Source organism: Schistocerca gregaria, chromosome 1 (assembly GCF_023897955.1).
Source record: "Schistocerca gregaria isolate iqSchGreg1 chromosome 1, iqSchGreg1.2, whole genome shotgun sequence".
Lineage (NCBI taxonomy): Eukaryota > Metazoa > Arthropoda > Insecta > Orthoptera > Acrididae > Schistocerca > Schistocerca gregaria.
The window spans coordinates 268,720,557-268,747,045 of NC_064920.1; the positions used below are offsets into that span (position 1 = coordinate 268,720,557).

Sequence of the window (26,489 nt, forward strand, 5' to 3'; positions counted from 1 at the left end):
ATGGCTGCTGCCCCTCTTCAGGAACTACACCTCTCAACAGATACCCCTCCGTTGTGGTACGGCTATCTGTATCGTTGAGACACGCAAGCCTCCCCACGAATGGCAAGGTCCATGGTTCATGGGGGGGGGGGGGGGGAGTTACTAGTGAACCACGAAAATTTGTGCCAGATCAGAACTCAAACCCAGATATCCCGCATGTCGTGGATATCGTGCAAGATCATCACCAATGTCTTTTTCTCCAGAAAATGTGAAAATAAGTACGGCAAGCCACGAGTGGCGAAACGACGAGTGTAACACTGACGGTACGTGCACTTTGTCTCCTTGACTCTATTCAGGGAATCCTAGTAAAGGGATGATCAGGTCTTAGACAGTACGACATACAAATGTTTAGGTCGGTCCTGAAGGGTGCTCGAATGGCCGAACTGATTAAAGTGATGGTGAGCGACAAGCAGGACAGCCGCGTTAGACAATTATCGATATTTAATATTTTCATATCTAATGTCGCTTATGCTAGAAATATTCCGTTATTGCTAATAAATTTCATACACACCAAGAGATCGTTGTGCGACCTAAAAGAAAGATGGTAGTTGTGTTTCTACATCTGAAATATGATAAGTGTTTAAATTTCGTATGAGAGTTTCGCAGGTAGCGCCACTATTTTTTATTGTAAGCAAATCAAGGTTGCCTTAAATAAACGATGCCGTGAATGTTAAAAAGGTTTGAGATGGAACGTGCTCCGTTGATGTTAGTTATGAATGTCTATAAGATGACAAAGACGCCATTATCAACATATCACTGAGTCTCTACGAAGTCATGTGATAGGGTTAGGAGAAACTGGGTGTTCCTTCTGTGGCAGTCAAAAAGACTTTGCGGAAATGTACCCACTGTACATAACTGCTGGCAGCGGTGGTCACAGGAATGTGCGGTTGAAAGAACACCGATCTCGGACGGCCATATGAGACTGTCGCGGGGGAAGACCATCGTTCTCGGCGTATGGCTAAGGCGCATCTCACTGCATCTGCAGCTGAAATTTGAGCAACACGTAACACCACAGTGAGACAACGAACTGTTACAAATCGGTTGCTTCAAGGACAACTCCGAACATGACGCCCCGTACCTGTATTTAAAAAAATGGTTCAAATGATCCTGAGCACTTTGGGGGTCAACTTCTGAGGACATCAGTCGCCCAGAACTTAGAACTACTTAAACCTAACTAACCTAAGGACATCACACACATCCATGACCGAGGCAGGATTCGAACCTGCGACCAGACTGTAGCGCCTAGAACCGCTCGGCCACACTGGCCGGCAGCTGTTTTTCACTGACGTATCGTTGAGGCACGCAAGCCTCCCCACAAACGGCAAGGTCAATGGTTCAAAGGGGGGTGGGGAGCTACTAGTGAACCATAAAAATTTGTGCCAGTTCGGAACTCAGACCCAGATTTCCCGTTTGTCGTGTATATCGTGCAAAATCGTCACTGTGCGTCTTCAGTGAAGTCAGGAAAAAGTGCTTTAGAAGGCAGTCTGGAGGTCTGTTGTGTACACTGGTGAAAGCTGGTGGTGTCTTGGTGCCAGTGATGGTCCTGTGTTGGTTAGAATGAGGCCAGTTGAGGGCCTGCATCCAAGTCGTCTGCACACAGGACCCACATCTGGCGTTATGGTCTGTGGTCCGAATTCGTATGGCAGCAGGAACACTCATATGGTTATCCGACGCACAATGACTGCATTCTGGTGTTTGAACCCGTTGTACAGCCGTTAATGAACAACTTCCCAGTGAGGTGTCCTCCACCAGGACAATACCCATCCACATACCGCTGTTGCAACCCGACATGCTCTTCAAAGTATAGACGATCTCCAGATCTGCTTCGAGTCGAGCACAAATCAGACTTCATGGGACGACAACTCTAGCAACATCGACAAACAGCGTTAACCGCCCCAATATTGATCGACCAAGAGCAACAGACATCGAATTCCATCCAACAAAATGACGTCGGACAGCTGTAAAGCACATTGCATGTACGTCTGCATGCTTGCATTTAACATTCTGGGGGCTACACCGGTTGTTAACGTGTCAACATTTTATATTTCCAATGGATTATCTCGCGCTTATGATTATCTGTAACCTCGCAATGTTAATCACTTCAGTATGTTACCTAGACAAACATGTTACCTAGACAAATGTATTGACAAAATTTCGTTACTTTATATTACTTATTTTTTGTGCTGACATTTTTTCAATCAATGTAGATAATGAATAAGAAGATGAAGACTGCATGACAATAGATTTTTTCTATAATATAGTCGACTATAGGAAACAAAAAGATGAAAACAATATGAAAAATGCCAGGACATCAGACTAACAATATTAGCTGAGTTTTTTTTCTACAGGAAGCACCCAAATAAACAGTCACATTTGAAAGTAAAATTTAACAACACAGCATTGCAGCAACTGGCCCAAAAAGGCTCCGCCATCCCGAACTGTCATCTCTCTCACAAATCGAGTGAAAGATAAAAAAAGTAGAAAGTAAAGCTTCAGATAGAGTAATGTCGAGCAAGTCATCAGCTTATGCATACACCAAAAAACACACAAAGCTTTCAAATAATTTTTCTCTCGAACATATTTTCCCACAGTTAAAGTACAAATAGGTCGTACACCCTAGACATGACCAAGGTTTTCGGAAAGTTTTCCCTTGATTGTGCAAATGCCAGAGCTGAAATCTTGTGCCACATTTTCCCAGTAAGGTGTCTCACTGACTCATTATCAGCTCGCCTGGTACTTGGCTGAGAAGTTCCTAACTCTACAGTGGGACGTTGCTCGAAAGGCACCTCTGTATCCAGAGAGTGAAAATTATACACAAAGAATCTGGTATAAACTATGGAGGGTAAACCTCCTTCAAAATTGGTGACACCCGGAAAAACCCTAGCATGTTGAAATTAGTTACATTCTTCTATACTCCCTGCATTTACTCTTTGGAAATTTATGGTAAGGACTTATGGGACCAAACTTCTGAGGTCATTGGCTCCTAAGCTTACACACTATTTTATCGAACTTAAATTAACTTACGCTAATGACGACTCACACACAAATACACACACACACACACACACACACACACACACACACACACACACACACACATGTCCGAGGGAGGACTCCAACCTCCGACGGGGGCAGCCGTGTATTTACTCTGTTGTGGTGGAATAGAAGGTACGTCTCTGGCGATATTGTTCCCTGTCACATCTATCTAGCAATACGTCATCGTAATGTGGGTATAGGTACGTTCTTAAATTGTGGAATTCCTCCCTGGCCCCATTCGTTCTTATTGTAAGTCCCTGATGTTATATAAAATTGATGTTTCTCGTTTTGTAACATCCCTTGAGAACAATTCATATACTCCGTTTAGTAGCTGCTTGTCGCTGATGTCTTTAGACAGCAACTTATCCTTGTTATATATCTTGAGGGAAATGTCGTTCACCTACATGTCACCATATGGTGACCTGGTAGTCTGTTACCTTGTTCGCTTCCATTGAGGTTAGTTTCATTTTCCATACTTGCAACGCCTCATGCGTTTTCTTGCATACAACTGACTCCTAGCATTTTTGTGTACATAACACATTGCTTAACTAACCACGAAGTTGGAAACATTTCCTGTTTCTGAGAATATGGTTGTTATTATTCTGGAAAGAGCGTCACAACTCCTTTTGTGCTGCGAGTATAACGTATCAAGTGCAGGAACAGGGAGTTCCGTAGGTTAGCGGATAAAAACGAAACCTTGTCCGTCTGTCTGTCTGTCTACTCGACTGTGAAAAATCCCTTTTTGGGAACGTGCAGAAGTATGAAGCTGAAATTTGTGTCACATATTAACGTCTACGGTCTCTTGTCGACGTAAAAAAAGTTAAAGCTTCTACGTCAATGCAGTAGAGAGATATGGTCATTAAAGTCACATATTTAGATACTTATAAACTGATTCAGCAAAACCTGTAGGGTGCTTCCCGTTGATCTACGATCATTGAATTTGGTAAGAAGAAAAATTTCAGAGTAAAACTAAAGGGAAAAATTCCGAAAATTCTTAGATTGTCATTTAGTAATTTGTTGTCCGACAGTCTGTTAGCTGTGTGTCTGCTGGCCTGTCTGTGTGTCTATCCGCCCGTCTGTTAACACGTTTTTCTCACAAACAGGTAGACCTATCCAGTGTACATTTCTGTCACATACTAACATCTATGGTTCCTTGTCAGAGTAATAAATATAGCTTTCTAAATGAATTGAATCAAAAGATATGGCCATTTACGTCACATATTTTGATACTTGCAAACTCAATCACCAAACTACATAGGGTTCTTTCCGTTGACCTGGAATCCTGAAATTTGGAAGAAGTAAGATTTCAATTACAAGTAGAGAAAAAGTCTGAAAATTGTCAATCTGTAATTATATGATACGAAGATATATTTATGTTATCTGGTTTTATTCGATTTCAGACTCAGAATTAAAAAATTCTCGAAAGTCTTGGTATTCCCGGGATCGATATGTTGCCCAATCGTTATCAATAACAGGTGAGATTCTGGATTCTCGGATGTATGAACTGTCTATAAATGAATATGTTTGTGTGGAACCCTCAGACCCACTCTCGCATCTGGCCATTTTCTTTCTTTTCTGTTCTTGTCTTTTCTTTTTTCTTTTCTTTTCTTTTCTGTCAACTATCTTATACGACATGAAGAGTTATATGAAACACTGTTCCACCATTAGAATACACTGGTAGATTAGTAAGCAGCAGTGACTACAGCCGTCTGTATAGCTCTTCAACAGTCACCAGGCAAACCAACAGACGAAATAGGAAGAAGTCGTGGCTTTGGACGCTGTGGTTTGGAATAATGGAGACATTGTAACTCGTCCCAAACGACTTCTATTGCCTTGGAATAGGGTGTCTGGGTAGGTCTGCCCTTTTCATGAATGTTACTAACCAAAAACCATTGCGTCACAGATGCTGCTTCATGACAGGGTGCGCTGTCATTCTGATACATACAATGATCATTTAAGAACAGTCCCTCGATTCTACGCAATACACCATTCTGTGAAATGTTGGTTACTTGATTCTGCGGAAGAGACCAAACGGTGCGATCGTCCGTCTTATAGGATGAGTGAAGGATGTGGAAGGTAGTTGGCTATGACCTTTCAAAGGAACCATTCCGGAATTTGCCTGAAGTGATTTAGGAAAATCACGGAAAACCTAAATCAATATGGCCGGACGCGAGATTGAACCGTCGTCCTCCCGAATACGAGTCTATTGTGCTAACCACTGCGCCACCGCTCTCGGTCTGTGTAAAATGTGTTCATATACTTCTTCACCTAGTGTTTTACTATGTACAATTAGGGAACCACACCATAGCACGAAAAGCACAGAAATTGTAGAAGCTTCTCATCAGTACTTTACAATCGGCAATAATGATGGCGGGTGACATTCTACGGGCATTCACCAAACCCAAATACTACCATCGGATTCATCACTTCAGATCATTCTTTTCAGGTCATCCACTGTCCAGTGCCATTGCTGTTTACACCATCTCAAGCGTCACTTAGCACCTACTACGGAAATCTATAGTTTGACGAACTGTTCGATTGTTGTACTTCACTCTTTTTATCTCCATAAAGACACATTTTGTACCAGCAGCACTGCTGGTAGCAGTTTTGAACTCAATAGTGTTTTCTTCCGCTGATGCCATGCTACTGTGTACAACAACTACCCTCCCCAACATTCGGCCGCCCCTGTCCGTCACTGCCTGTGGTTAGACTGGTCTAGATGTTTGCTGTGATTTATCGCGTTTCCACTTGCCAATCCCGTCACCAACTTGGACTGCTTTGGAAGGATTGGAATGTACCAGACGGTTTCGTTACTCAGGTGACATCCAGTGACAGACCCATGTTCCAAGTCGCTGATTTCCCTGTCCAACCCATTGTCCCGTTATTGCTTCTCCACTGACGACGCAGAACTCCCCGCCTACTGTTGTATTGACGGAACCACCTCTCCTGCCATCTAGTGGTTAATTTCGTATTACATTAGGATGCCCGAATACTTTTGATAATATAGTGTAAATCTCATAATTTGAGGCTACTGATACAGTGTAAATATGAACCTTCTTAAGGGTTAAAATAAAGTTGTCTCGTTATTCCAGGTTTCCACATTGCCGCTCACTGGAGCCCAGGAGCGCCCGTTTATGACCCTCTTCAACAACACCGCTGAAGCAGCTTCTGTCGGCCACAATTACCACAGCAAGGCCACAGGTAACACACGCAATACATTCCACAGGCGAGCAGCGCGCAGCAATCAGCCTTAATTAATACATTCTTGTGCATATTCGTGAAGCGATGTGCATTGTAGCTCAGGTTACTTATGCTGCCCGATTACACCTAGATAGCGCGTTATCGGAGGTAGTGCACGTCACGAAGTTTAACGGGATACAGAATTTGTAAGATTTTTGTTGGATGAAGGCGTGGCTGTATCAAATTATTGAAAAATTATTTTTCGCATTCATTCACACATACTAAGTGCACAAGAAAAAAAAATCACCTTGATAGTAACGTAGGTGAAACTATTCTTCATGGAGATGTTCGACACTGAAAATTATCTATCACAACCTGCTGATATGTCTACATAATTCTTTCTTTGTAAACGCTAACGAGGTTTATTATCAGTTTTTATTTCTCGTTGATATTCCAGTGCAGTCGCAAGCAGAATTTAAAAGAACATTGAAGTGCAAGTTGGAGGGACACTGTTTCGCTTTAAATATTTCATTGTGCAAGTAAATGCCAAAAGTCTGAAATAGGGATGGCGGTTATTGCTGAACAACCAGTTTTCGGTTATATCGCTTTCTTCCATGCCAGTTTAAACTCACTGTTAAAACCACTGAGAATAACCAGTTTCCGAAATAACCGATTTTCGGTTTTTTATCCCTACTATTTCCTGTAATAAACACAGAAATCAACTGCCTCCATAGCCGATCTCGCTAACGCACATTTGTGCTGTGAAGCTCGACCTGTGCGTAAGCAGTGATGGAAAAAATTTCCGCTGCAACTATTTGGCCGGCAAGGGAAAGAATTTTGATGTAAATTTCCTGATCACCAGAATTCTCACCAATCTCCTGATTTAAATATTGAAGCTCTTCGCAGCGTCTTATGAAGTAAGGGCACGTGACACTGCTTATGGTGATCCGCCCTTCTTCCTTCTTCATCATGGTCATCGTTATCGCTCTACACACACACACACACACACACACACACACACACACACACAATAATACATGTAGAATTACAAGAAGTTGTAATTGAGCATGTTGCAATTAAACAAATAAACAAAGAAATCGAACAAAGATTGAAAAATTTGGACTCTGTATCAGTTTCAGAAAAGATAGAATGGAATTATAAAATGAAATAGGTCAATTAAAATGACTGTGTCCTTTAACCGCTCGCTGCTTTTTTCTAAAAGTGATAAGTGGCATAATACTACGAAAAATATGCAGCATTCTGCTATTGATTCTAATTTTTTGAAACTATGCTCATATATCATGTTAATCATGTTACAATCAGGGATCATGCCATTATTTGGACATTACGAATAGTCAGCGCCAAAGGGTGGAAAATGAGGTTGAAGGACTCTGTTTTGCGTGTGAATTTGTTCGTTTTCCAGGGCTGCAAGGAGGTAAAGAAATGTTATGTAGACACAGCCCACATATCAGCTACTATCTATTTTCATTGCAAAGTGTGATTGAAGTTTTAAGTTTTTTATTTTATTACGGCATCATTAGTTCATTAGTCTTTGCATAGAAATGGCAGCCTGATCTTTAATATTTTAAAGCAAATAAAGCATTGTACCTCATTCCTACTTCACTTATTAAAAATATTTAGAAACTAGAGTTGGTGACATTCTACAGCGCGATGGACGTCTGGCGACAACAGAGACAAAGTACCGTATAGACCAGGGGGAAAGTGTTGCATACTGCACAAGCATACCTTAAGCCACGACACACGCAAAGAGACAGTACTGTCCCTGCAATGCTGTACCAATTTTTATGCCATGTGTTTGTTGTTCGTTTCTGTCGGAATGGTTATTAAAATAGCACTGATTGACTTTCCCATCATATACGAGTATAACAACGCCGTATTTCAAACCACTGCTAACTTGGTAAATAAAAATGACTTCTTATAAAAAAAAAATTTATAAACTGCAAAGATTTTTTCACAACGCTATGACTAATACATATTTGGTTTTTTACTCAATTAATAGTAAAAATTAAAAGAAACTGTTGTAACAGAGACCAACAAGTAAAGAAAAATATCGGTCATTTAAACCTAAAATACCTCTATTGGTTTTAACCAATCCATTTTTCCCACACCTAGTAAAGAAAAATATGCAAAAACGTAATCAAGGTAAGTGAGATATAACAGTGGAATTGACGTTTCCAACTGTCGTTATCCTGCTAAAACGTTTTGTCAGATCATCATAAACGCTACTGACGGGACAAATTGTTCGTAATTAATTTCTATGAAAATTAAGCGCCACTCTTCAGATACACAAGTAAGTCCATGTTGTAATCGTTTCTCAAAGTGGTGTACAGAAAAAATGGACTTCGAAGACATAAAAATTTTACTATGAAAAAATTTGGATAAGTAAAATTTAATATTAGCTGGTCTGATAATAATATTTTTATTTCATTATATCAGGTTATGATATTTAGCCGTACTAGCAATTCAGTTTCCATAGGAAAAAATTAAGTAACTGAAGTTGGTGTTGTTCAGCAAAAACTATTTGCTACAAGAATTTGTTGGGAAATAATTTTTGCTTTGTTTCTAGGCATTACCTTCTGGCAGCTACTAATATATGAAGACCGAAACCAATGGATTCTCAAAATTGTATTGCATGTCTCACGAGAGAATGCAACTACATAATCCTGGATGAGGGCCTCCATATAGTTTACTCCGACACTATGGGGTCAATGGTGCGACAGTATTATGCTCCATTTGTAATAATAATGTCCAAAAAATGCATGCAAACTTATGTTTCGGTGTCAGTTGTTGAGTATAAAGTACATACACAGGGAATCTAAAGGAAAATTTTTTCTTCGAAAGAAGTCATTGTCTGAGGTAAGACGTAATTTTTTTTATTTCTTGCTGTGAACCAATTTGGACTGTGAAGTCATTTTCAAGCACATGTAAAAACATATCAATGACATAAGAATAAAAAAAATAATCTTCATAACAAATCCAAGAAAATTTAAAACACAATTACTATTGTAGTCATTAATTAGACATCTGATTTCGTCTAGTACTTGCACACCAACTAACTTTCTTCAATATGCCGTAGGAGATGTGACATGTATATTAATCTGGCAGACCACACGAGGAACGGCGAGTCAAAACGGGCCTGAACGGTATCGAATACTAACAGAAAGACTGTAAGACAGTGGGAAGAGTGACGTGCAATACACTGTAGAGACGAACTTGACATTCATTTACTGAAGAACCACTTTATTTTTTGGAAAACGAGCTTCTTTTTATACAGTGAGTACATTCATAAGCCGGCTGAAGTCCAATAAGTTGTTCTAGCCAATACTGAGGAAACAATCGAAGGCATGACAAATGTGTCGATACTGTACGCCTAAGTGATTACACGGACACAGGAAACAGAGGGTAGAATATGAAGATACATAAAAAGTTGAGTTATAGATAGAGAAAACGTCAAATCACACGAAGTATAATAAAAAATGTAAAGCTATGGTCCTGATACATCATATAAAAATCAAGAAAACTCTTCTGATCCATCGTAAAACAGCATACAAAATCACATGCTGCATAAGGAAAGCATCTAAATGGAAAGTAGCCATAAATATTAACATTAAATGTGAAATAGATCATTCTCATTCATGACATTCTCTCTCATGACAAAGTAGTGCAGAACCAGGACAACGGAGATAAGAAGAAAAACTGTCACAGGACATGCTACATTAATATCTGTTACAATTAAATACAGGGTGTCTGAGAAGGAAATGTCAATATTCGTGGACATCACAGGAACGATCATTCGAAGCCAAAATGTCTATTCAACATATACTCAAAAATGCGAAACTCACGAGCTATAAGCACTTCTTCGTTCTCGACAATTTAAAAGAAATATCTTCCATTGCAAGCTCTTTGTTTCCCACATTTTGGGACAGGGGTGGTGTGGACCAAAATAAGAAAAAAAATTTCTAGTAAACATGAGCTCCAACCTGCATGCCTTGGAAGCTATAAGCACTCGTTCAGTAGACGAGATGCGTTTCACATTAGCAAGGATGGCCAAATGGGAAAGCTGTACAGGAGGGCACTTTAGATCCCACACTTACTGAACTTGTTTTCATCCATACTATCACCTTTCAAAAATGTTCAAATGTGCGGGAAATCTTATGGGACTTAACTGCTAAGGTCATCAGTCCCTAAGCTTACACACTACTTAACCTAAATTATCCTAAGGACAAACACACACATCTATGGCCGAGGGAGGACTCGCACAGTCCATGACTGCAGCGTCTTAGACCGTTTCAAAATATGGAAAGCAGAGAGCAGTAGAAGATATTTGTTTCGCAGTATCGACGATAAACAAGTGCTCTTAGCTCTTAATTTATGCATGTTAGATCCCATTTTACTACACGGTTTTCAAAAAATGGTTCAAATGGCTCTGAGCACTATGTGACTTAATATCTGTGGTCATCAGTCCCCTAGAACTTAGAACTACTTAAACCTAACTAACCTAAGGACATCACACATATCCATGCCCGAAGCAGGATTCGAATCTGCGACCGTAGCGGTCACGCGGTTCGAGACTGAAGCGCCTAGAATCGCTCGACCACTTCGGCCGGCACTACACGGTTTTGCTTAGAATGATAGTTCCTGTCATATTCCTAAATATTGACCAGTCCTTCTGAAAAATGCTGTGTAACTCACTGGTGATACCTATGTACCTACTGACATCACAAGACGTGCCTGAAGGTATCTGAGAAATTCCTATGTTTCAAGTAAGTTTGTTCACTAAGAACTTACTATGACTGTTGATTGATCGCAGTATAAATTTCTGTCTCCTCAAGAATATTCATTGACCCCATTTGTCAAGTTTGTGAAAAACCTGAATGGGTCACTCTTATGAGTAGTATGTTTGTTGTACGAAAATGCACACCAAACAACGATACATTACTTTTACCAGTATTTGTGTATTCCGTTAGTGTCACCTTGAGTCTCATACCTGTTTGTCCCAATAGAACTAGTCAAAATCCCCGTCGTTAATCTTGTACATTCCAACCAATTTAAAGGGCTATGGCCAACGGCCTTCCAGCAGTGGTAACACCGGTTCCCCGCGATCAACGAAGTTCAGCGCTGCCGGGCTCGAATAGGACCTGGATAAGTCACTGTCCGGTCAGCCGAGACCTACTGACAAGCGGGTTGCACTCAGCCCCTTTGAGGCAAACTGAGGAGCTACTTGCCTGAGAAGTAGCGGCTCCGGTCATGAAAACTGACAACGGATTGGAGAGCTACATGCTGACCTCATGCCCTCCATATCCGCATCCAGTGACGCCTCTAGGCTGAGGATAACACGGCGGTCGGTCAGTGCCGCTGGGTCTTCCGAGACCTGTTCGGACGGAGTTGAGTTGATTTGAGTTCAGGGATTATCCTTCTGTACATCATTATGAAGCATTTTACGAAGTGAAATCACAGCGTGAAAGCCTATCTTAACGTTTATGTTTCGAAAGACTTTTGCCATCTTATCTGATGTAGGTACATAGTATGGTAGTAAAACATATTTAGCATTTCTCTTCGGTTATTCGCTAGCTAGTGCAATGTGATCTGCACTTTTATTGTTTGTGCCGTTAATTTTTCAGCGTATATGATCTCATCCGTTTATTTCACTTCTGTATCCATTCCTGACAGCTTGTTGTTTTAGTGTTTTCAGCTCTTTACTGATTGCGTTACTACGAAATACACTACCAATCACACACTGGAAAAACTCTTTCGGTGATGCGAACAATCATGGATGACAGAAAATATCAGAATTGTAGGAGACCCTATTGTTACAGATAATAAGCACAACAGTAATACAGTCGTTTCAGGGAGCAGCTATGGCGTTGCTACTTTTATTGCACTTTCGATTGCGAGACATCATGACGCATCCTCAGACACACCTATGCACGGTTCCTATTTCATGGCATGGAATATACGTATCTTCGTTATCCCTCATAGGGACGCAGACGCATATGGTAATAACCATAAACAAAGTAGCCTCAAGCTGCATTTATGGTGTTTCAAGATTTACTGCAAGACTGCTTTCGAGACTTCACGCTTCACCATCAGATTGACCTGTGCGATGTTCCCTTTCTTTGGCGTGGCATATACATCATTTTACAATACATCATAGTGAATAGTGGGAATGAGACAGCATTTGATAATAAAAATAAATAAAATAGCCTCAGCCTGCAGTTATGATGTTACAAGATACACGATTCTCGGATACACCACCGAACTGCAATGATGTATTCGAGAATGAGGCGTAAAGTCATTTCGTCATTTGGTCATCAATCTACTGACTGGTTTGATGCGACCCGCCACGAATTCCTTTCCTGTGCTAACCTCTTCATCTCAGAGTAGCACTTGCAACCTACGTCCTCAAGTATTTGCTTGACGTATTCCAATCTCTGTCTTCCTCTACAGTTTTCGCCCTCTACAGCTCCCTCTAGTACCATGGAAGTCATTCCCTCATGTCTTAGCAGATGTCCTATCATCCTGTCCCTTTCTCCCTTATCAGTGTTTTCCACATACTCCTTTCCTCTCCGATTCAGCGTAGAAACTCCTCATTCCTTTCCTTATCGGTCCACCTAATTTTCAACATTCGTCTATAGCACCACATCTCAAATTCTTCGATTCTCTTCTGTTCCGGTTTTCCCACAGTCCATGTTTCACTACCATACAATGCTGTACTCCAGACGTACATCCTCAGAAATTTCTTCCTCAAATTAAGGCCGGTATTTGATATTAGTAGACTTCTCTTGGGCAGAAATCCCTTTTTTGCCATAGGGACTCTGCTTTTGATATCCTCCTTGCCCCGTCCGTCATTGGTTATTTTACTGCATAGGTAACAGAATTCCTTAACTTCATCGACTTCGTGACCATCAATCCTGATGTTAAGTTTCTCGCTGTTCTCATTTCTACTACTTCTCATTGCCTTCGCCTTTCTCCGATTTACTCTTAAACCATACTGTGTACTCATTAGACTGTTCATTCCGTTCAGTAGATCATTTAATTCTTCTTCACTTTCACTCAGGATAGCAATATCATCAGCGAAATGTATCATTGATATCCTTTCACCTTGTATTTTAATTCCACTCCTGAACCTTTCTTTTATATCCGTCATTGCTTCCTTGATGTACAGATTGAAGAGCAGGGGCGAAAGGCTACAGCCTTGTCTTACACCCTTCTTAATACGAGCACTTCTTTCTTGATCGTCCACTCTTATTATTCCCTCTTGGTTGTTGTTCATATTGTTTATGACCCTATAGCTTACCCCTACTTTTTTCAGAATCTCGAACAGCTTGCACCATTTTATATTGTCGAACGCTTTTTCTAAGTCTACAAATCCTATGAACGTTTCTTGATTTTTCTTTAGCCTTGCTTCCATTATTAGCCGTAACGTCAGAATTGCCTCTCTTGTGCCTTTACTTTTCCTAAAGCCAAACTGATCGTCACCTAGCGCATTCTCAGTTTTCTTTTCCATTCTTTTGTATATTATTCTTGTAATCAGCTTCGATGCATGAGCGATAATTCTCGCTCTTGTCAGCTCTTGCCGTCTTCGGAATTGTGTGGATGATGCTTTTCCGAAAGTCAGATGGTATGTCGCCAGACCCATATATTCTACACACCAACGTGAATAGTCGTTTTCTTGCCGCTTCCCCTAATGATTTTAGAAATTCTGATGGAATGTTATGTATCCCTTCTGCCTTATTTGACCGTAAATCCTCCAAAGCTCTTTTAAATTGAGATTCTAATACTGGATCCCCTATCTCTTCTATATCGAATCCTGTTTCTTCTTCTATCACATCAGACAAATCTTCACCCTCATAGAGGCTTTCAGTGTATTCTTTCCACCTATCTGTTCTCTCCTCTGCATTTAACTGCGGAATTCCCGTTGCAGTCTTAATGTTACCACCGTTGCTTTTAACGTCACCAAAGGTTGTTTTGACTTTCCTGTATGCTGAGACTGTCCTTCCGACAATCATATCTTTTTCGATGTCTTCACATTTTTCCTGCGGCCATTTCGTCTTAGCTTCCCTGCACTTCCTATTTATTTCATTCCTCAGCGACTTGTATTTCTGTATTCCTGATTTTCCCGGAACATGTTTGTACTTCCTCCTTTCATCAATCAACTGAAGTATTTCTTCTGTTACCCATGGTCTCTTCGCAGCTACCTATGTTTTCCTTCCCAACTTCTGTGATGGCCTTTTTTAGAGACGTCCATTCCTCTTCAACTGTGTTGCCTACTGCACTATTCCTTATTGCTGTATCTATAGCGTTAGAGCTTCAAACGTATCTCGTCATTCCTTAGAACTTCCGTATCCCACTTCTTAGCGTATTGATTCTTCCTGACTAATGTCATGAACTTCAGCCTACTCTATATCAATACTATATTGTGATCTGAGTCTATATCTGCTCCTGGGTACGCCTTACAATCCAGTATCTGATTTCGGAATCTCTGTGTGACCATGATGTAATCTAATTGAAATCTTCCCGTATCTCCCAGCCTTTTCCAACTATACCTCCTCCTCTTGTGATTCTTGAACACGGTATTCGCTATTAGTAGCTGAAACTTGTTACAGAACTCAATTAGTCTTTCTCCTCTTTCTTTCCTACACCTATTATACCATTTTCTGCTGCTGTTGATATTACCCGATACTCATCTGACCAGAAGTCCTTGTCTTCCTTCCACTTTATTTCACTGACCTCTACTATATCTAGATTGAGCCTTTGCATTTTCCTTTTCAGATTTTCTAATTTCCCTACCACGTTCAAGCTTCTGACATTCCACGCTCCGACTCGTAGAACATTATCCTTTCGTTGATTATTCAATCTCTTTCTCATGGTAACCTCCCCCTAGGCAGCCCCCTCCCGGAGATCCGAATGGGGGACTATTCCGGAATCTTTTGCCAATCATCATGACACTTCTTCAACTATAGGCCACATGTCCTGTGGATACTCGTTACGTGTCTTCAATGCAGTGGTTTCCACTGCCTTCTGCATCCTCATGTCGTTGATATTTTGCTGATTCTTCCGCCTTTAGGGGCAATTTCCCACCCCAAGGACAAGAGAGTGCCCTGAATCTCTATCCGCTCCTCCGCCCTCTTTGACAAGGGCGTTGGCAGAATGAGGCTGACTTCTTATGCCGGAAGTCTTCGGCCGCCAATGCCGATTATTTATCAAAATTTAGGCAGTGGCGGGGATAGAACCAGGAACCGAATACGTTTTGATTATCAAAGACGCTATCCTAGACTACGGGTAAAGGAATCATGCAGTAGAACTTGTAAAACGATTACTAAGGCCTGAGGCTAAGTTTCGTATTGTTACTGTGCTATATACCGCTGTGTTCCAACCGTCCACTATGATGGGTCATGAAGACATCTATTACTACGAATTTTCAAATCTAGAAAACTAATCATGTGTTCTTTTTCTAAGTCCAGCGATAAGTTTGTTTTGTGATGCAGACTAATTAGTGGCATCAACATGCAGTGTATTTCATTTTTAAAACCATTAATTAGAACTAATGTGTCATTTATATACCTTTTATGGTGAATTAGCTCATTAGCCGTATTCCTATATGTGTAAAAAATTTATTTTCAGTATTACACACAAGTACGTCCGTTAGTGTATGTATAATGCAGCATGGCTACACCATGAGGTTGACAGTATAATGTGGTGCAGGAACTGAAATAATTAAATGAAAGAATCTAAGAGGATCAATAATTTGCACGTTTCTTCGTACACTAATTTCGTTTTATTGTAGGAAATTATTCTCTATTAATTCAATTGTCTCAGATATTGTGACATTAATGTAAAAATTTCTTACGTCCAACAACACAAACGTTCTTCAGCGCGAATCTGAAAATTTTTAGTTTTCTAAGCAACTTCAACTATATTTTTTATTATAAATTGTTAAATAAGTTTAATATATATTAAAAGGCTGTTGACTATTTTTGTTGCATTATACGCTGCACTATCTATAAAATTTTCTCTACGCTTTATAAGATAACAGGGAAATTATGGTTGTGCTCATACTTTGTGCGTCTTTCGGTTCATGATAATACATTATCTAATCTCTCTGTAGGAAAAAATGAAATTTAATTGTTACACTGCCATCTTCATGAACCCAATAAACTTCTTTGTATGGTCAGTACAGAGTTCATGAAACTTATTTTTACCAAAAAAATCCTCTACGCTATCGTCGTAATCATTTGGGTATTTGTGACAGGTCTATTTCCTTTGTCTGTCTTGGCTGTTAGGGCTTTACCATGTCAGTTCCTTAATGATTTCATGCAATTTTAGCCCTATTGTTGCAGCGGTTATACCGTATTTATCACGTTTCATCCGTTCTTCAATTAGCGCCTCTACATTACTGGTTACATTACTGTGTTCCAATATTCATAATGATGCCATATCAAGTGCCACAGTTGTAGTTTAATTTTATTTATAATTTCACTATTACACACATTGAAGGTTGAACTTGTAGCCCTTACCTAAAATTTTCATCTCTCCATTAGAAAACGTAACATTACTTAAGTATTCTCCGAAAAAAAATTACATTTAGGTGCCTGTGTTCCCTCGTACCCCTAGACTTAATCTTACTCGATTATCTATTTCCTTAGCATGCCTTGTCCTATCATATCACCAAAATAATTTACACATTCTTGTACTGCGTTACAAATCACATCAAACTGTAGTGGAGAAAGCACCCTAGCCGCCTCCATATGTGCTAAATATATCATGGTAAAGATTCATTATAAATTTAAATTTATTTTGAATTACATATTCAACATACAACATTTCTCTATTTGACGTCACACGTTTAGCCATTGGAAATTTTCGCATTCACATATTTATAAATAACTTTTTTCAGTTATTTCTTGTCAAACCGTATCCCTTAAATTATTCTTATCATTTAATCAACTACGAAAGAGTGAATCACACATCGTTAAAAAATACAAAAACCCTGAAAACATAATATCAGAGTCAAGGATTCGAATTGTGGTACCGCAGAGTACTTACATAGAATTTCTATGTAACGTGCTGTTGGAGGTGTGGTGTGTAAATTAGTATGACAGTTCACTTGTGGAATCTTCTAACAACGCTGAAATCATCTGTATCAAGCACAAGCGGAAACGATCATGTATAGTTTAGAAAATTTATTTTATTTTCATCATTTTGTACAGCAATGAACTATGTATTATGTATATGCTTATAGTGCCGATATACATTTGTAATATCTTTGATTGCACCTTTGGTAATGCTAGAACCGCTGATTGGACTTCAGTCTGCTTAGGGCCAGTTTTAAACATGGCCGCGAGACAGAAACCGTATAAGCATATGAGAGTCAACCAGTTGCAGCAAGATTTCACTGTAACCTGCTTACGATACTGACTATTAGTGTCTTCATCAGAAAATGCAAAATACCTAAAAAGCTTATAAGATAATTGACATAGAGAAAAGCTATGAATAGATGTTTAATACACCGCCGGCCGGTGTGGCCGAGCGGTTCTAGGCGATTCAGTCTGGAACCGCGTGACCGATACGGTCGCAGGTTCGAATCCTGCCTCGGGCATGGATGTGTGTGATGTCCTTAGGTTAGTTATGTTTAAGTAGTTCCAAGTTCTAGGGGACTGATGACCTCAGATGTTAAGTCCCATAGTGCTCAGAGCCACTTGAACCGTTTTAATATACTATATAGATTAATGAGGAGGTTGTACTCACGTGTAGTAACACATGAACAGATTTAAGAGGAAAACGCTCTCTTCATATAAAACATTTCACAGGAAGTTAATATTTAAACCATATAAAACTACAGTCACTGAAACGGACATAAAGTTGGTAGTTGCCAATAAAATTATAATTAAATAGCGCAGCACATTATACGCTGTGAATGACTGGAAGAGGTAAAAGGAACTGGAGACGGTGTGAGACTAAGAGACTCACGGTCCGAAGTTGACACAACGTGGTCGCGAAACGAGTCGCGCCATCTTCTATCAATCGAAGAAATCAGTTCCTTAAATTACAAAAACGTTTTATAGGGTGTGAGGGTTAGTTTGCAAGTCAACAGTCAGTACAAAGCAAGTTGAATGCTATACAGAACAATGCAATAGCAGTTATTGGTATTGGAGAGATTAAGACGATATTTTACTGTCTACTCTGAGGAAAAAGGAGAGTCTGTTTTAGACGTTCCTAAGTAAGCGCTTTATAGCGTTGAAGAAATTTTTATTATATAGATTCAAGTGTTCATTCAGAATGAATTCGTTATTAACTGAAAGGTAATTAATTACTTTTATTCAAGAAAGTTAGAAAAGGTGCTGGTCAGGAGAAACATCGTTAATCTGCATTTAAAATCGTTTCTGTTATCTATTTGAATTTTGTTTCCCTTGGTAGATTGTCAAAGATTTGAATAGCTGTACTTTTCACCACTTTTTACAACAAAGTTATATTCATTACAGTGTATTGCAGAGCATTTTTTCTTCTAGCGCTATGAAAATGAAATACTGTCAAGTTGAGACTGTCGATGAACTTCGTAAGTGGATAATGTACTCCAAAATTGTGATTAATATTCCTAGTTGCTTAGAGAGATTTCTAATTGTGTGAGCAACAGACATAAATCTAATTACTAGTTTTTCAGCAATGAATACTTTTTATTTGTGTAAGGAGACATCCATGAACATTACCACCAGTCAACAACGCAGAATACGTTAACGAAGTCTTCTGTGTGCTGAAAGTTGGCAATCATTCTGATGGAAGAAGTATCAGAACCTAAACGTTTTAGGAAGATCAGTATGTGGTTATCCTTTTTAAGTTTTTATACGCTTAAGAAAATTAGAACTTTATGTCCTGTTTATATTATGTAGGTATACTAGGTTAATAGTAGGTGTGATATTTTCGACTGTACAAAACTGGATGAGAAGTTTTGTCAAGGTTTTAAACTAACACATTTGTGCTAAACCAGTCTTTAATATACACGAAGGACGTCGTTAACTATTTTATCCTTTTTTTTGTTGCATGGATAAACTGGTATCATCGGTAAACAGGACTATATCTGCGTCTTGATTTCAATAAAATAGCAGACCGTAAACATAAAGAAAGAGCAGTAGGAGGCCAACGATATCGAAAATGACAAGTAGTGATAACAACAAATGTGCTATCTTTTGTCATATATATGGAAAGCCCCGTATTTCAGGAAATCATAATAGACAAACTTTTCTTTGGTGGTGTTTCTTGTATGTTAAGCGCTTGTCACGGTTCGTGCACTTCCTAGCGGTGTGGTTGTTTTATTTGTCTAACATTTTTGTATGTCATCACGGGGTTCCGGGTTCCATTCCCAGACGGGTTGACGGGTTGGGAATGTTTTCTGCCCCGGGACTGAGTGTTTGTGTTGTCCTCATCATTTAATCATATCATCATCATTCGTGACAGGGGCTAGACTGGATTGGGTAGAAAACTGGAGTGTGTAAACATTGGACACTGTGTCGGCGCTGATGACCGAGCTGTCGAGCGCCCCATTAAGAAACCTCACCATTTTTCTTTGGGCGGTTTTGTGTATTTTCACCATTGTTTTCCTACGGGCGGCGTTAATTATCGTAGCATGTCGGACCATTGTTCGTCCCACGTCTGTGTACCTCGTGTCCCGGATTTGAAATTAACCTATTGTCTGCATGTTGCGATTGTGCATAGAACTGCTGAGTAATCAAATTAATACGATCTCGTAGTAGAAGAACTCCAATGCGTTCGTCTAATTGGCCTGTGGAGAATTCATGGGTTAAGTGCATGGCAAGTTGCAGCAGTTGCTGAATTGGACGGAGATGTTTGTACGCGGCTTCGCCGCACCATATGGCAGCATATTTTAGCACTGTTCGCATCAGCCCTAACGAAAACGTAATACCACACTACGAGGGCAAAACGTATTGTGGATTTATAGTGGGATAAAGTGCCTGCAGACGAAATAGTCCACCACCTTTGATATCACCAATGTACTGTCTCCAGGTGAGATGCCTGTTCAGGAACCCCCCACCCCCCACCCTGATACTTCACAATGCGGGACTTTGCGATGGAGCCTCCCATGATCCGCTGTGGCTGCATATCCATAAGCCTTCTAACTCACGTGATTATTAAGGTCTGCTGCATTTAGTGCTGTGATTAGCTTCAGTTGCTGCTTATTAGCGCAGGATCCCAACGCGGCGCATGCGGTTTGCGAGCGGTGCGTTCAGGCGGCTAGAGCGATCCCTTCACGTGGAAGCTCTAACACGGTAAGGCATCTGCTGTGGTAGCTGCTGCTACGTCGCGCAACCCCGGGGGTCTGGTGTCGTGTGATGTGGTGTGCTGTGAGGGTGCGGCAGCTTGTTGCGCCCGTGGCAGACTGCCCTACTGGCGCTGGTGGCGGAAGCCCCCGATAACGGTTCACACACGCACGGAGGACCACGCGGTTCCACACCCACGCGATCAGCCGGCTGTCTGGGTCACTCGCCCATCCCTGTGCCCTGCCTGCATGTGGAATGAGATACGTATGCAGACACAAGCGCATGCAACCAAGAATTCTCGAAAGACTGTCCTGTTTCTGATGTCACGTCTAGATGCTTGTTAAGGTGTGGTACTGCAAAAAACTACTGCCCATATACAGGCACCCTAAGTTGCTGGGACAAAGGAGGGTGCAATGCGATCGGAAAAAAGCACAGTTCGCTCCCATTTTCAACAGGGTTTGTCGAACTGATGTAAGTAATTCTAGCATTTCTCACACCATAACCTTCTATCCTTCGGGCGGGACCCTTCCGATCATTGCTGTAATACACTACTGGCCATTGAAATTGCTACACCATGTAGATGACGTGCTACAGACGCGAAATTCAACCGACAGGAAGAAGATGCTGTGATATGCAAATGATTAGCTTTGCAGAGCATTCACACAAGGTTGGCGCCGGTGGCGACACCTACAACGTGCTGACATGAGGAAAGTTTCCAACCGATTTCTCATACACAAACAGCAGTTGACGGGCGATGCCTGGTGAAACGTTGTTGTCATCCCTCGTGTAAGGAGGAGAAATGCGTACCATCACGTTTCCGACTTTGATAATGGTCGGATTTTAGCCTATCGTGTTGGTCGAGATTCAATGAAACTTAGCAGAATATGGAGTCGGTGGGTTCAGGAGGGTAATACGGAACGCCGTGCTGGATGCCAACGACCTCGTATCACTAGCAGTCGAGATGACAGGCATCTTATCCGCATGGCTGAACGGATCGTGCAGGCACGTCTCGATCCCTGAGTCAACAGATGGTGACGTTTGCAAGACAACAACCACTGCACTAACACTTCGACGACGTTTGCAGTAGTATCGACTATAAGCTCGGAGAGCATGGCTGCGGTTACCCTTGACGCTGCATCACGGACAGGAGCGCCTGCGATGGTGTACTCAACGACAAACCTGGGTGCACGAATGACAAAACATCATGTTTTCGGATGAATCCAGGTTCTGTTTACAGCATAATCATGATCGCATCCGTGTTTTGCGACATCGCGGTGAACGCACAATGGAAGCGTGTATTCGTCATCGCCATACTGGCTTATTACCCAGCGCGGCGTGATGATATGGGGTGCCATTGGTTACATGTCTCTGTCACCTCTTGGTCGCATTGACGGCTACATTTCAAATGTGTTACGGCCCGTGGATCTACCCTTCATTCGATCCCGGCCAAACCCTGCATTCCAGCAGGATAAAGCACGGCCACATGTTGGAGGTCCTATACGGGCCTTTCGGGATACAGAAAATGTTCGACTGCTGCCCTGGCCAGCACATTCTCCAGATCTCTCACCAACTGAAAACGTCTGGTTAATGGTGGTCGAGCAACTGGCTCGTCACAATATGCCAGTCACTACTCTTGATGAACTGTGGTATCGTGTTCAAGCTGCACGGGAGGCTGTACATGTACACGCCATCCAGGTTCAGTTTGACTCAATGCCCAGGCGTCTTAAGGCCGTTATTACGGCCATAGGTGGTTGTTCTTGGTACTGATTTCTCAGGATCTATGCACCAAATTGCGTGAAAATGTAATCACATGTCAGTTCTAGTATAATATATTTGTCCAGTGAATAACAGTTTATCATCTGCATATCTTCTTGGTGTAACAATTTTAATGGCCAATAGTGTACGTTTACTTTCACAGCTCTCTAGCCTTACACGTCAACGGCCACCTGTAGGAAGGAGAATGAAACATGGTTCATCTAATTAGGCCACCTGTCGCCACCCAGTGGAAACCATTTGCGATATTAGCGTGCAAATTCCAGTCTTCGTCGCCAAAGAACAGCAGTCACAATATGTGTATGGGGCAGGCGTCGGATGCAGAGTCCGTCACACAGCTAAGTACACTGAACGGTCATTGAGGACACGCTCTTGGTAACTCGTGGTGGTAAGCTGCTCAAAACATGTACGTCAATTTTCCCGTACACATATCAGCAGCCGTCATTCATCCCTATCAACTATAGCCCGTGATGTACCACATTTGGCTGGATGTCAGATTAGGGTAGCACCATTGTAGCATGCGTGGAATACCTTAACCTCGTCGACATACGAACTATTTAGAAACTAAGTGACCTTCTGGACGTCAGATAAATCACTCCGATTCAACATAGCGACAACGACTGTACTTTGTTTATCGTTCCCCCGACATGCTTTATATGCCTTCCACTCCTAGATCTGTCAACTGCTGTCTGTTGGTGGTTATTACACGTTGACGTCGAACGAAGGCAGTGGTGACCGAACCGTATAGATTTAAATTGTACGAAATTTTGGACCAAGAAGTGACCACGTCTAGCACATGTGGCGTAGCGTTGATGAGGACTTTGGTAAAATCTTAGGAAGTGCAGTTCATCCATCAAACACTTGTTAGACCAATTTTTGAGTATTGTTCATCAGCCGGGATGCTTACCAAGTAAAATTTTAGTAGACACAGTGAAGATACGGCGAAGAGTGACACATTTCGTCCCGGGATCGTTTAGTAGCAGCGAGAACGTTACAGCGATGCTCAGCTAACTCCAGCGGCAGAAGCTGCAAGAGAGGCTTTGTGTATCACGGAAAGATGTACAGTTGAAGTTCGAAGAACAGTCGGGTATCATGTTACTTCAATCCACATGCGTCCCACGAAATGACCACGACCGCGAGATCATGCAAATTAGAGCTAATGCGAAAGTTTATAGAAAGTTGTTATTTTCACACACCATTCGTGAATATAACAGAGAAAGAGGAAAATGATCGTTGTAGAAGAGGTAGCGGGTTATAGATGTAAATGTATAAGGGCAACTTTGTTGTTCACATGACAACCGAAATAGGACGTAGTATAGGGAAGATCATCAGCAGAACCTTGAGGTACCTCACCCTGAAGATGACCACCACAAAGACTGTTGAAACTTAGTTTTTATAGGTCAACGAACCGATTACTCCGCTACTCGAACCCTCACCCCCTCTTCCTCCCACCATTTCCCGCCCCCGTTCAAGATTCTCTAAACATTAACTCAGCGTGGTAGACGTTCATGCAACTTTAGCCAGAGCAACATAAATAACAGAAAACAAAAAAGTATATAAACTTGATTTTTATCTTCGTCGTGAAGAGTACTTGATCAGAGAAATATAAATAAAACGAATTAGTGTAAACAAACTTGATTCTATCTCAAACGCGAAAGGTTATAAGATGCTTTCACCAAATAGAATGGCTTAAGGGAGCTTGGATGGGAAGCAGCAGCGCGTGTTCCACAAATTCACCGTTATATCTCTGGGAGAAGAATGGAACGGTGAAAAAACATCCTCCTCCAGCGAGCCTGATGATGGGAACTCATTCCGCAGGCGAAATGCTGTGCATGTGTGCCACAGCTGTCCGTCCGCTCTCTCTAGAAGTTTTCTAACGACACTCGAAAGCTGTTTGTTGACCGTTGGAGTTATTCCAAGAGCTCAGCGTGGGAGAGCTGGATTATGAGAGTTGTGCTTCGCCAGAGTGGGTACTCTGTTTTAATGCTTCTTAGCATATCTCCACGTCTGAAAATATAAGCCTTTTTTCCGGTAATTAGTACTTACGTTGGTTTATCCGCTGTTGTACAGATAGTTAGAGTTTTGTCATAGTGCCTTCCTCCTATCAGGACGGTTTACATTGCCTTACGACGACTTTAGCGTAGGTTATTAGTTGTGTGGTACATCTCCTCGCCCTTGATAGTGGTATGTTAAATGAATTCACCATCTCAATGAAACTGCTGTCAGCATTCACTCTCGTAGCGAACTTCCTTGAGGTATTTCTTGCGGTGTACCGAACCGGCTTTGTTATTTGGTTTACACTTGTCTGTTTCTCCTCTGCTACTACGGACTTTGACTAAGTAAGACTGCAGTTGCAATTCTTTTTCTACTTCTTTCTCATCCTTCCTTTGTTCCTAGTCTATAATCTGTTTGCTTATTTAAGCCTCAGAGTTTCTTGATGTTGTCACTCCATCTTTTCCTAGGACGCTCTTTATCACTTTTACGACCTAGAGATTCCTCTGTTCGTCTTGTTCGTTCCAATCATGTTTTCTCTTACACACAACCTCATTGATAGAGTCCAATTTACATTCTTTCCTAAAGCTTTCACTTCTGTCTCTGTACGTCTGTGTCTTGTTGCCATGCTCCACAGAATTCTCTTTTCCGGGTTTTCCAAAATGCGTCCAGTTTTTGACGTCTTAGGCCTATTCTCAGTTGTGTTTGTCATAATTTGTCTCATTATTGTTTTGTATATTCTAGACTGTGAATCTTTCTCCAATTTTTTTTCAAGTTCTTACATTTACACTCAATGCTACATTGTTTCCTTTTGCTACTTGTTCCTTTTCCACAATTCCACTGATGGACAATGCAGTAATAAGTTATTTAAAAGTCATCACCTATTTAGAGTTTGGGTCTAATTGGTTCCACAGATATGGTGATTCATTTACTTTTCTGAGCGAGTACGATCATATTTAGGTTCTTAGCTTTCGTGTTACTGTATGTAAATTTTTTTTAGGATATCTTCACTGTTTGCTAGCAGAACTGCACCGTTAACATAATAAAAGTTTCTTATTACTCCGCCTCTATTCTATAATCACTACTAGCCAATAGTTTCCTTATCACCTCGCCCATCACCATATTAAAAATTAGCAGCCCCAAAGAGTCACCTTTTTCAGTACCACTTTTAACTGCTACCTGTATACTACTAATATGAATTCAATTTGCGGCTGTATCTACTAGTTGTTGGAATAAATACCTTCAGTTGTTTTTATTGAGTGGGAAGGAATATCTATATAGTATACGAGATTTACCACATCTGTTCACTGACTCGTGTCGTAAATTCTATAAAAAATAAAAAATAATATAAAGGAACTATTATAACGTTTCCTCTAAGCCATGCACAAACACCAGTGTTCATTCTTAGACAATCTGTAGAGAAGTCCCCTGCACACAAGAAACTTTCCTGTGAACTTAGAAGTTAAAGAGATATACACCTCTGTAATTCGATGGTTCGTCGTTTTCTCCTTTCTTGTACAAGAGAATAGTGACAAAAGTGCTCCTTTCATTTGGAATTTTATTAGGAGCTGTAACACAGTTAACTTAATTTGCTCATTATTCAGTTAGCCGACATTCTTTGTACTACAGTAATTCATTGCGAACTCTACCTTTCGCCGGGTACACATTTTTTTAGCAGACTGAAATGTTCTCCCACCTCTGCACATGAAACAGTTAGACTATCCATTGCTTGCATATTAATCTCCCATATCTTTCCGTTTCTTCGTCGGTTTTTGGTTTCAAACAGCTCTGTTAGATATTTGAGCCATGATTACACGTTTATACCTTTGACTTTCAAAATTTCATTTCAGTCTTTCCGCTGTTGTAACATTATTCACACTCGTTTCTGCAGAAAGATTTCACAGTCTTCCTTCTCTAAACTATCGACTCGCTGAGTTGGTCTCATCACGAATTCTTTTGTAATCATCATAAGATTCTGGTGTTTGGAATATTTTATATGTCGTATGGGTACACTTCTGTGTTTTACACACTTCCTTAACCTCTTTGCTAAATCATGCTGTTCTGTCTATTTTCTTCTCATGCTTTGCAACTCGTGTGTCTAATACCTCTTGAGCTGGTACTTCAACACTTTTTCCTATTTTCTTTCTGTGCAATAATGGCGTTCACTTTTATTTT

The 26,489-nt window shown here is 40.8% G+C and overlaps 1 protein-coding gene across 8 annotated transcripts in view; it reads left to right on the forward strand.

The window, feature by feature from the left end:
* Positions 1-26,489, forward strand: part of LOC126340356 (serine/arginine repetitive matrix protein 1-like) — a 535,554-nt gene that overhangs the window by 261,860 nt on the left and 247,205 nt on the right. For all 8 annotated transcript variants that reach the window (XM_050001684.1, XM_050001686.1, XM_050001689.1 and 5 more), the window contains exon 3: positions 6,168-6,276. In XM_050001684.1, coding sequence (XP_049857641.1) covers positions 6,168-6,276 — 109 coding nt within the window. The remainder of the gene's footprint in view (positions 1-6,167; positions 6,277-26,489) is intronic.